The following is an 11,567-nucleotide window of genomic DNA, read 5'->3' as shown; positions in this document are numbered from 1 at the left end:
TGATATTTTACTTTACTATAGCTCTGGGTATTTTATTAATGGCCCCTTTACTTCCTATTTGCCAGCAGAGAGTTCTTCCAGCTTCTAATCACATAGGAGAGGGAGTGACATAATGAAGTAGCAGCAGTAGCTCAGAAAGGGCAAAATCTGCCTGTATTAGCTCCTGCTGAACAGAAAGTGCTGAGGAACACAGTCCACTTGCCCAAGAGTTCTGTGATGGCAGAGGAGCTGAGATGGGAGAGGAATCTTACCCCTTGTCCCTCACCATTAAGGTAGGTAGCACCAGGACACTTGCATATCTGGAAACTGCTGCTGCCAAGAACACCACCTCCCACGGGGGCCAGCTCTTGAGATCAACCTTCATGCTACATTCCTGGCCTTGGTGTCCATAAGCAGGAGCAAGTCAGTGGGGCATGCTTAGGCACTGGCATTGTAAAGCGATTTCATTCAACTGTCCTGTTACATCCAATGATGCTACGGGTCTTTTACCAGGTATGGAGACTAAGACATGGTTGTTCTTAACTATAATCAAGTCTATTGAACACTAACAGTTACAATTCTAAATCAACAGTAAAGCACCCTCAGCAGTTACTATTCTAATACTATAGAGCTAGTCAAAAGCAAAACCCTGAGACACTGCCAACATGACTTCACTGGTTGATCAGGCTGTGTGAGCTCTTCTTTAGGGCTCCCAGCTCCTGCATCTGATGTCTTTGCAGGATCTTGGATTGGTGACTGGATCTCTTGGGAGTGTTCTGGGAAGGGGTTCCAGTTCCTTTACTTCTATACCTTATTGTTATTATGTTTCTTATCATATAATTACCTTAAGCCATTCCCTATAATGCATATTAATAAGCTTATTTCCACTTGCATATATGATTGACTGGAATTGTCCAGTCATAGGTACTTTTTCTCATTCTTACGTAGGAGCTAGTTCTGCTACTGATTGTTCCTCTTTTTCCAAGCCAAATTTTCTTATTTTAGTTGGCCAACTTCTTGTTTTGATTTTGGTCATCTAAACAAGGTATTTCTACACTTCCTTTTCTTCACCAAGAACAGGTCATGGTCCAGTTGATCCTCATATCAGATCTCATTGCTGAGTTGCAGCTGTTTAAAGCCAAGATAATCTGCAGCAGAACATATTTGTGCTCATGCTAAGTGCCGAGTTAAAAACCCAGGCCCAAATGTCTCTAGATCCCAACAGTCCCTCCTTCCAACAAGTAGCATTTTACAATGAATATTTTAAAAAAGAAAGGACCAAGAATAATCAGATTCACTCCCAAAAATATCCCAGTAAAAAAACCATATGTGTGCTATGGGCAGCCAATGGAGTGAGGCTATGGGGACCTGTATACTGAATACATAATTAGAAGTACCTATTTCAATTGCTGTTTACTTGTTGTGTAGCTAGTTCTAATAACTTTTCTTTGTTCCAAAACTTTCTTGCCTTCTTCCTATCCTTTAAATTACTACTTTAATAATGTAATCATGATTTTATGACTCAGTCAAATGATGGTGTGTTACAAAAGTAGATGCATTCCTGACCTTTCAGAATGTAAATAGGACGGAATAAAAGCACACTTAGGTCCACCTAGAACTGCAGTTGGTGGAACAGAATCTGGTCCTTACAATGGCATTTTACAAAATTATGCATGAAAAAGATATTTCTGACTAGCACTAAAGCATACATTTTATCCAATTACCAATAGAAGTAGCTTACCTCAAGCCATGATGAATTCTTTACCACTAGGAATCTTTAAAGCAAGCCTAGATGACTTTTTTAAAAGACAGGATATAGCTCACATGGAAATATAGGCTTGATGCAGAAATTACTAAGAGAAGAGTAGGGATTAGAGGCAAAGATTTTTATGGGCAATAGTTGTTATTGGAGGAACTGCATGATTGGGATAGATTTAGGCAGGCTTTTGAGTGCAATGTATTCTTCTTCAGTGCAGGGGTGTTTTTGGACCTGTGATATGCAAGTCAGGTTAGATAATTATCATGACATCTTCTGGTCTTATGAATTTGTTTCCCATTGCTACAGCTATGTAAGCCCCTAAAAATTCTATTTGGTACTAGGAAACTACTGTTATTTTGATGGCAGGTAGAAAAAATGAGCAGGTAGAAGTGCCAAAAAACAGATGTTAAGCAAACTGGGTCCAACTAATATGATGCCTCTTCTGGGCATGCACTGGGCTCAGCATGGGAGCACACCAACTTTAAAATAAAGAGCTTTTTTTTAACATCTGTAAGCAGCCCATCACATTAGTCTAATACAACTATTCTAGTGTCTTTACATTCTGTTCTGATAGACCTAAGAGGCTTTAGTGAGAGTTGGGTCTCATGAAAAATATGTGCTGAATTCAGGTACCCAGAAACATTATATTATATATTTAAGAAAAACAACTGTCTGTGCAACTGAATACTTTTCTTGATGCACTACATGAAACATCAATTCAAGTATTACTTCTGCCCATTCTGCCCAGGTTTCTGTCCATTCTAAAGTAATAAACTTATTTCTTTTCATCATTTTATTATTTGTGACTCTGTTATGCTTAGGACTCCTTAACATGGGCCAGAACACACCATAATAAGTAAAGGTACAGAATGAAAAATAGGTCACTGTCCCAGATAAGCTAAACATAGAACAAGAAACAACAGATGGCTATTAATGCACAAGGGAGTTCAAGGAAGCAATGCAATATTCAATGCAATCAATGAAATATTATTAGTCAGCCACATCTGCACTGACTTCCATTAGCTTTCCAAGTGCAATTCAAGGTCCTGGTTTTGACCTAGAAACCCCTAAGCAGCCTGAGCCTTACATACCTAATGGACTGCCTTCTCCCTCATATTCTGATCCTGAAGATCAGCCTCTTGAAGCTCCATCTGTACCCCATGTTCACATGATGAAAATATGTAGGAAGTCATTCTCTCAGTAGTCGCTCTTCAACTTTGGAATTCCTTCCCCCTTGAGGACCATCAGAGTCAAAACCTGGACATCTTTTGGAAGACTTGTAAGACATTTTTATTTTGGCAGACTTTTAGCAGGTAGGGGCTACATTGTGGGGTTTGTTTGGAGAATTGTTTTATCATTTATTATTGTATTTTAATGTTTTATCTGTTTTTATGGCATTTTTTTTATTGTGGAGCATAAGTTATTTATTTGACATATTATTTACTTGTCAATCAAATAAATAATTATGATGTTGTCTTTAAGCATCAGGGAAAAAGTCAGGTCTAATGAGGGATTCTAATGAAGTTCTAATCAAAGTGTGGAATGAGGTAGCTTTGCAGATGCTTACAGATGACTTACCTGAAGCAAGAGGAGAGATGCAATAGAAGGTACAAAAGTTCCAGAATGACACTTTTCAAAGCACCACTGTAATTGAGTAAGAACAAAAACAAATGTACCAGTAACACAGTAAGTAACACAATCAGCATGTTACCTACAGGTTATTAGATACCTGGAAATGTATCTAATAACCTGTAGGTCACATCCTGAACTACAAGACCTCAAAAATATGAGCTCTTTCACTGTGGAAACCATGGCAGCTACAGTCCCCTTTGCTAGGTATGTGGTCAGATGCAGGCTGGATATTTATTTGCCAGCCTGGAGGAGGGACTGTTAGGAAAGCCCTATGTCTCCCTAGCTACTGCTGCTTCTCACGTCCTGCCACCATAGATAGAGATGTTTTCAGTATCCGATACATAATACAGCCCAGTCTGTAGCCCAGAAAATGTCTTCCATGGTACAAAGTTCTTTTGAGACCCATCGGATCACGAGAGATCTGTTCCATGATCTGTGTTTCAGTAGTCACACACATCTGGCTTATCAGAGTAACCCCTTCCTCATTTTGTTTTTTGACTTGCTGAGACTTGTTCAAATGCAATTTAAACACATCTAGCTTGATCAGGAATTTCCAAGGAGCCTTGTGCAAATCCATGCTAAGTAGTTTCTAGGATGCATCTCTGTAGCCACCTGTGTGCTTGCTGGAGCAAGTATAAGGAGCCAGCGAAGTGGCATCAGGTGTCTGCCCCAGAGGTGATGGAGGATGATGCAAGGGGCTGAGTCAAGCAGGAAGGGAGAGTGTGGAACTGGGGAGGGTGGATTTAGAAGTCATGGATCTCAGGACTGCTGTGCCTGGCTGTTGAAGTCTAAGCCTCAGCCTAGAGCTTCATTTATGGTGGCTCTCACCTAGTTCCAATGGTGTTCTGGCAGAAGCACATATTTCTCAAGGGAAATTTCCTGCAAGTACAACACCAATGGCAGAGGAAGGCATCTCTGGTTCTTTCCCCATGGAAGAAAACCCTGCTTTTTCATGCTCTGAAGTTACATTGAGATACTGTCCTCTGAGCAGCACTATGGCATAGATCCAGGGTCATCTGCTGGCCCAGGGACCTAGGGAATGTTGATGTTAAAAGTCCTTGTGGATGTGATTCAGGGGCAACTCTGGGAGAATGGATGGGTGGGGTCCTTGGATATGTTGAGCTTCTGGACAGGAAAAAGGACAGTTTTGCCAGAGTGTACCTGTAGCCTCCATCCTCCCCCACTCCCACCTCCTAAGTCCCCCCTTCTCTCAGCATAGAGCTGATCAGCCCCAGGAGCTACGGTCAGAACTACCTCATGCCTACTGTGGAACCAGACAGGTCTTTCAACTTGTGATGTGCTGGGCCTAAATAGCTGTTGTCCAATGGGACAAGGCAGTCAATCTCCCTGTCCAAAGAGGCTGTGAGGAATGTTGAGGGGCTTCCCAGCCAGAGTAGGGACATGCCCATGTATCCTTGCTCACCATTTTAGTTTTTCATGCAGGTATCTTTGTTCTTTCTGCGAAGGCAGTTAACTCCAGGTTCTCAGAGCTGCTTATGGGAGACACCACTGTTTCCATCATCCCGTGGCTTCACAGGACTCCAGTAAATATATGATTGTCCAGGATTCAGTAAGCAATGCTGCTGGTGTCTCCAGATGGTGTGCTGACTTTGGCAGCTTGGGCCTTATATGCTCTGGAGTGCTTCTGAAACCCACTCTGGACCTCTTACTGAGAGAATAAACCTCCATGGACAGCACAGAATTGCTCCTGAGCCTTGACCTGTTAGCTTGAGGACAGCAACAGCTCAGTCCCCTTCAATGGGAAATAGGACCTTGGCCAAAGTGGTAATTTCAAGCAGCAAGACAGTTTATTGGATGGTATATTCAGCACATGGTCTGAAACTACTTAAAATGCAAACTAACAAGAAACTTGGGCAAGCAAAGGGCAACAAAGGTGTTTTCACTCACTCTCCAATTTAGCGAAACATGACCCTTGACGCACACAGCTGTTACATTCCTCAGCAGCTATTTAATTAACAGTAAAACCAGACACTTTGGGATTCACTGACAGGCAAAGGTTGATTAATCTTTAAGGGATATGATGAAAGACCATGGACCAGATTCCAGCCTCTCTTCTCAGAAACAATGACTAGAATCCAGATGTAGAGTGTTTGTTAGTGATATTTATTTTATTATTTTTAATTTGGTTAATAGTTAGCATTTTGATCATATTAAATATTTTGATTTGTTTTCTAAGTTCAAGGCTACTACTGAGTAACTTGGTCCTTTCTTGGTAATTTAGTGTAGAATTATTTTTCTAACTTGTTAAACTATAGTACTGGAGTACTAAGAAAGTGACTGGAGTATTAAATAAATTGTATTTTTTTAAATGTCTGCAAAATATATTAATCCTCATAAACTGCATCTTTAAAATACTTTGAAACAGACCTATAACACGACAAGAGGCAATGGGAAGTTTGACTGTGTAAGGACTGAGAGATCATGACTATCATATGGGGGAATGTAATGTAACATAATGTAATTATATATTCAACTATACAGTGTCTTGTGGACAGGGCAGAAGTACATGGTGCAGCAACTGATAAAACTGTTTAATTTCATTTTTCCTTGCACATATTTCAATTTCATTTTCTTCCAAAAGCTGGTGTCATTGGTTAACCTTTTCACTTGGTATTAAGAAAAAATAAACTTCCCAGTAGAAAAAAGATTTAACTCATGGCTTTCTCAGAAAGAAACATTTCATATAATTTTGCAGTATTATTGCAAGCTGGACGTCACAAAGTTTCTTTTGATTTGTGTTTGGTGACACACAACTTTTGCAAATTATTTGAGAACAAACAGGTTTAAAGAAAATGTACATGCAAAAAGAACTATTTAACCCTGAGTTACCAATTAACACTATAGCTGTGTATTCACTAACTATAGAAGGAAATTACACAAAAAGCAAAAGGGGTAAAACTTTGTCCATATAAATTGTGTTTTTTACACTGATGCATTCTTATGTGTTACATCGAGTAGAAAGCTCCTCCCATTTCCCCAGAATTCCTCACTGTCCTGTATAAAACTTGTAGGAAAACCAGGTTTCAAATTCTATTAATTTTTCTTCATCATTATAGAGAAGGACAGGAGTGGTAAAAACATTGTACTTTGTAAGGATGCCCAAAGCTCTACCAGCGGGTATGCTTCCTGAAGTTCTTAAAGAAGATGACAGACCAAAGTGGGACAATAAATTCCAGTATATTTTAAGCTGTATTGGATTTGCTGTTGGTTTGGGAAACGTGTGGCGATTTCCATACTTGTGTCAAATATATGGAGGCGGTAAGATTTAATAGCTCTTTTGCTTTGGAATTAAATACACAGTTCCAACTTACCATATTAAAGAATGAATGAGCAGAGAAGCCATGCTTTTAGATCTAATTATATTTTAATTTTTTAATATTCATATATTATCTGCTGCTTTTCAACTATTGAGTAGAATAGATTTCTGTATGTGAAAATTGTATTTTTTAAAAAGATACAATGATTTAGGAAATAACCATAAATTAACAATAATGATGTATGGGGGAAATGAAAGCTAGCACTTCCTGCAAACAGTTTCTCATTATTATTGTTCCAACAGAAGAAAAATAAACTACTTTATAGGAGTTGAATTTTAAAAAGTGATACATTGAATAAGTCCCTGGAAGGCCCGGTAAGCCAGTATTCCAAACATTTGAAACTGGAGCTTTCCTTTGAGAAAATAATGTCAATCAATCCCACCAGTCACTCTGCATGTCAGTAAAAATCCACCCATATTTTATAATTGTAAGTAAATGACGTTACATTGTGTTTTTAAAAGAATTTCTATATTATTAAAAATGATGCTTTTTCACTATGGTGTTAAATTTTAGATAGCAGGTTGGCAAAGGTAATTGTGTTGTCATAATGTACCTACTCAGACATCTGGGGTGTTTCACTTAACACGGTGCAGTGTTCTGATTAAGAAACGTGTATTGTATGAAAACAAAGTGGCATAGCTTAAATGATTAAAAACTGAATAACTAACAGAGCTCAAAAAGTAACAATAAATAAGGAATTATCAGAACTGCAGTAATTTTAACTGGAGTTTTACAGTAATCTAGTCTTGATTCAGTGCTACTCAATATCTATTAATGAACTGGAAAAAATCTCATATGAATACCTATTAAAGTCTGCAGGTTAGAAAAACTTCATGGAACTGTAAGTAAAAACAAGTCAGTTCTACAGGGTGATGTGAACTGTTTGGCAATCTAGGTTTGCTGGAATAACTAGGTGCACTTTAACAGAGCTAAATAGGAGCCAGTCTACCTAGAAACCAAGAACATAGGCTCCAGTTAAATCCTGGTGGAATTTTAGATGGCAGAAGTCACTTAAGTGAATTGGTAGATAAATGACTAAACATCAGCCTCTAGGACAACATGGAAGGTAAGACCCACAGCAACGAACAATGGGTATATAAGCAGAGGAACAGGGGCCAAATGGAGGGAAATGTTATTACCATTCTGAGCAACCTTAGTGAGACCATTTTTGAAAGGGTGTGTGCATCCTTTAAAAAGCAGAATGGAAAAAATGGAAAGGATGCAGAATTCTTCCAAGAATAGTTCACGAATGGTTCAAAATCTGGGACTCTTGCCTTGCAATGAAAGAGCTAGAGAGTTTGGTCTGTTTAGCTGTGGAAAAAGACTTGGGAAAATTCAGATTCCCTCGCCTTCATATAAACATATCCCCACCACCTGTGACTCCAATTCAGATGTCACACTGCCTACAAATTAGGTAACTAGTACCAGGAAGGTGATTCCCAGAAACAGGGTTAAGTATCTGTATTACGTACAGGGACCTGCCAAGGCTCCTCACCACCACTTGAACGGAGCACAGCTCCTTTGTTTCCAGTTGCTGATGAAACCCAGATCTTTTAGGTTTTGAACAAGCCCAAGGATTTCAGCTTTTTAGAGTCTAGTCAATACAGGTCTTAATGTCACTCATTATAAATAACTGCTTAAACAGATACTCCAAGGACTTCAGCTATTTAAAAATAAGTGGATAATAGATCTGAACCAGAATAAACCATAGGAAACTATGCAACCAAAGCACTCTTCATTTTGAAGCTTTACAGCAAAGTGCAATACCACTGCAAAAATAGCTCTTGGACAAAACTCCTCCAAACCCTCCCTTGTCATACCTGGCCAGGAAGACCCTCCTCCTCGGACCTCCACAAAAGTCATGGTGAATACTAATACCGTAATGAACTTTGCCCAATTTTATCTTCCAGCGTTTAGTATCCTTATAAACTTTACAGTTTTCGAAAGGAAGGTCAGTGCATAGAAACTCTTATTCACCTGGCACCTAACATTCAAACTTTGTTTACCTCAAAACAGTTGAAAGAAACACAAATAGTTCCCACCACACTGACCACACATAACAATATGGATATGCATATAAGGGAAACGGTTCTCAACTATCCAAAACATGCACACCAATAGAGACATGAAGACTGGCAGCACACAAGGCTGTTACACAGAACATAGATAACATCAGCAAAGTTACAATTACAAGAATGCACAATAAAAATAAGTAAAATGAAGAATGGCAAAGAGATGGTTGATATGGAAAGGCTGTTTCCCCTATCTCATGGCACAAGACAGCCAGTAAAAGTGATAACACCAAATTAAAAAGTGTAAATGGAAATGCTTTTTCAGTAAGTGCGTAATTAGATTATGGAATTCATTGTTATATTAAATGTCACTGGGGTCAAGAACTTAGTGACATTCAAATAAAAAGATTCCATGTTTATATGATTAACAACAAGAATATACAGTACCAGAATTATTTCCAACAAATATTTGGAAGGGATACAAAACATCTTGTTGCAAGGTTTATACCAGTGATTGTCAATCAAGGTGCTACAGCATCCTGGGGTGCCTTGACATCCTTTCAAGTGTGCTCTAAGGTGCTATGCAATGGGTGCGTCTACATAGGCACCTAGCTGTGCATTTGGTACTGCACAGTCCCAGTGGCACACAGTTATGTTTAGGCACTACGTCGCCGTAGTGACAAGCTACAGCAACATAGCTCATTGCTACGGTGACATAGCATCAGTGTCACAGCTTGTGCCTGCCAATGCTATGTTGCTGTAGTTCATCACTAGTGACATAGCGTCTCATGTAGACGCATCCAATGGGTGCATCCAGACATGCATGGACATTTGGTTCCCTATGGACAAGTAGTGTCGGTGCACTGTGTGCCGCTGCTACTTGTCTCTGGGGAACACCCATGTCATGCGAGCTTTGGTGCATGGCAAGTTGCCCCGGGTGGGGTAGGGGAGTCTAAGGCCACCAATGAGATGGCCCCAGCAACCTTACCTGTGGTTCTGGGAGTCTCCTGGAGCTGCAGCCATGGAGATTCTGCTGTGTAGAGCCTGGCTGGCAGCTGCAACGCAGATCTGGGTATCCCAGATCTACTTTTCATCAGCACGTGCTGGCCGAGTGTGCGTTGCATCGGGGTTTTTTCCATGGGTTTTTGTGACCCCTGGATATCCAGGGGTCACAAAAACCCACGGGAAAAAACCTGATGCAGTGCATGCTTGGGCAGCACACCCTTGCAGGACAGAGAACACCAGACTGTGCAGTATGTGACACTGCAAACTTGTTTACAGCACCACATACCGCAGATTTGTGCTCATCTGGATGTGTCCAATGTGTGCAAACTGATTCAAAAGATAAACCTAGAGATTTTAGATGGGTATCCATAGTGTTATAAACATTCGGACCTGTTATGGTTTTTCTGAGTTCTTTGCAACAGAAAAACTGCTCTATTATTTTTCCATAATCAACAAGTGAGTGAAACGAACAGCTAATATTTTCCAAGAGGTGCCTTAAACCTAAAAAGGTTGAGAACTACTAAGTTACACAAATCGGTAACTATGGATGGAATTTGGGTGCAGTTTATCTTTCCACTTGCACTTTTGTGGGGGGGGGGAGGCCTGGTGTTACGTGTTGTTGAAGGCAGTAGATCAGACTAGATGGAACTAGACGTTCTGACCAAGCCTTTAGGTAGTGCACAACCACAACTAACGGGAAACAATTTGGATATTTTGGGATAAAATAGTTTAAATGGTAGTAGATTCACCACTGCTCCATTCCTTGTATGGTCACTGCACTAGTGAAAAGTTGGTATGAACTATTATCATTCAGATTAAGAAATGCATTATCTCCAGTTCGCACTGCTATAAACAATGCCACAAGGTTCAGGGTAACAGTGAACAGGTCCCACTATATACAGCTATGGTCAGTGCACCTCACCAGAGCTCCTCTCACTTTGGTATCATTTTGAGAAAGGGACCAGAAAAGGCCACAGGAAAAGCACGATGGACTTTGTGCTTCTTGTGCATTTGACACACTCAGGAACACTTACTTTGGAAAGCAAAAATTAGAGACATTAGAGCAAATCTTGAAAATTACAATGAAAAAAAAGATGATTATTTGGCTTATCAAGGTTTTTTCTTCTTACTAATATGGAACAAGACCTGTTTGGATTTTCCAAAGCACATACATGATTTAGAAGCAATCCCATTGACTTTCAGTAGTTCAAGAGTTTGAGTTCCAGTTGGATACTTTGGAAAATTCCCCGAGCAAGGAAGAGTACATGAGATTCATTAACCTATGTGAAGTCCCGAGCGACACTGTGCCTCAGAGCCTGCCTTTACTGGGGATGTACATACCAGTGTGGGAACACCAGTACAAATGTCCAGTGTAGATGTAGTGCGCCATAATTTCAAACTGGTACAAAGAAGTCTGCTGTATTAACCACAGTCTCACAAATGGCTTGTGTCTGGGTTCTTTCCAAGTGTTTAGAAAGATCAGAGGCTGTATTTTGCTTCATCTCTAGGTGCTTTACAAAACAAGTAAAGACTGATATTTTTGATTGTATCAGTTGCTTCTTATCAGACCCCTGAACCTAATTCGTGGCACATTAGTGTTACTTAGTAACTTGGCCTAACATGCTCAGCTCATGCAATCAGAGATAAAGACCTAATGGCAGCTCATCTGCAACTTATCACTCTTGGCTGTTACTGATTATTTGGATTTATTGCCTGCGTTGAGCCAGATATTGACATTGTATGAGTAATGGATATGGAGGTTGCTTGCCAGAGAAAAGGAGGCAAACAGACACACTTCCAGGTAACTGAAATTGTAAAATAGCTTTATAAAGAACTTCGTAT

At 39.8% G+C, this 11,567-nt stretch overlaps 1 protein-coding gene across 2 annotated transcripts in view; it reads left to right on the top strand.

Moving 5' to 3' along the window:
• The first annotated feature begins 4,244 nt into the window (after nucleotides 1-4,244).
• LOC149868762 (sodium-dependent neutral amino acid transporter B(0)AT3-like) overlaps nucleotides 4,245-11,567 on the top strand; it is a 53,111-nt gene continuing 45,788 nt past the window's right edge. Inside the window, exon 1 of one of the 2 annotated variants that reach the window (XM_090039126.1) lies at nucleotides 4,245-6,649. In XM_090039126.1, the coding sequence (XP_089895252.1) occupies nucleotides 6,487-6,649 (163 nt within the window). In that variant the 5' untranslated portion in view covers nucleotides 4,245-6,486. The remainder of the gene's footprint in view (nucleotides 6,650-11,567) is intronic. The other variant, XM_090039127.1, reaches the window with a different exon arrangement.

The sequence above is a fragment of the Crocodylus siamensis genome, chromosome 3 (assembly GCF_052110815.1).
Source record: "Crocodylus siamensis isolate JL-2025a chromosome 3, ASM5211081v1, whole genome shotgun sequence".
In the NCBI taxonomy this organism is placed as follows: domain Eukaryota; kingdom Metazoa; phylum Chordata; order Crocodylia; family Crocodylidae; genus Crocodylus; species Crocodylus siamensis.
This window is presented reverse-complemented; position numbering and strand designations above follow the sequence as displayed.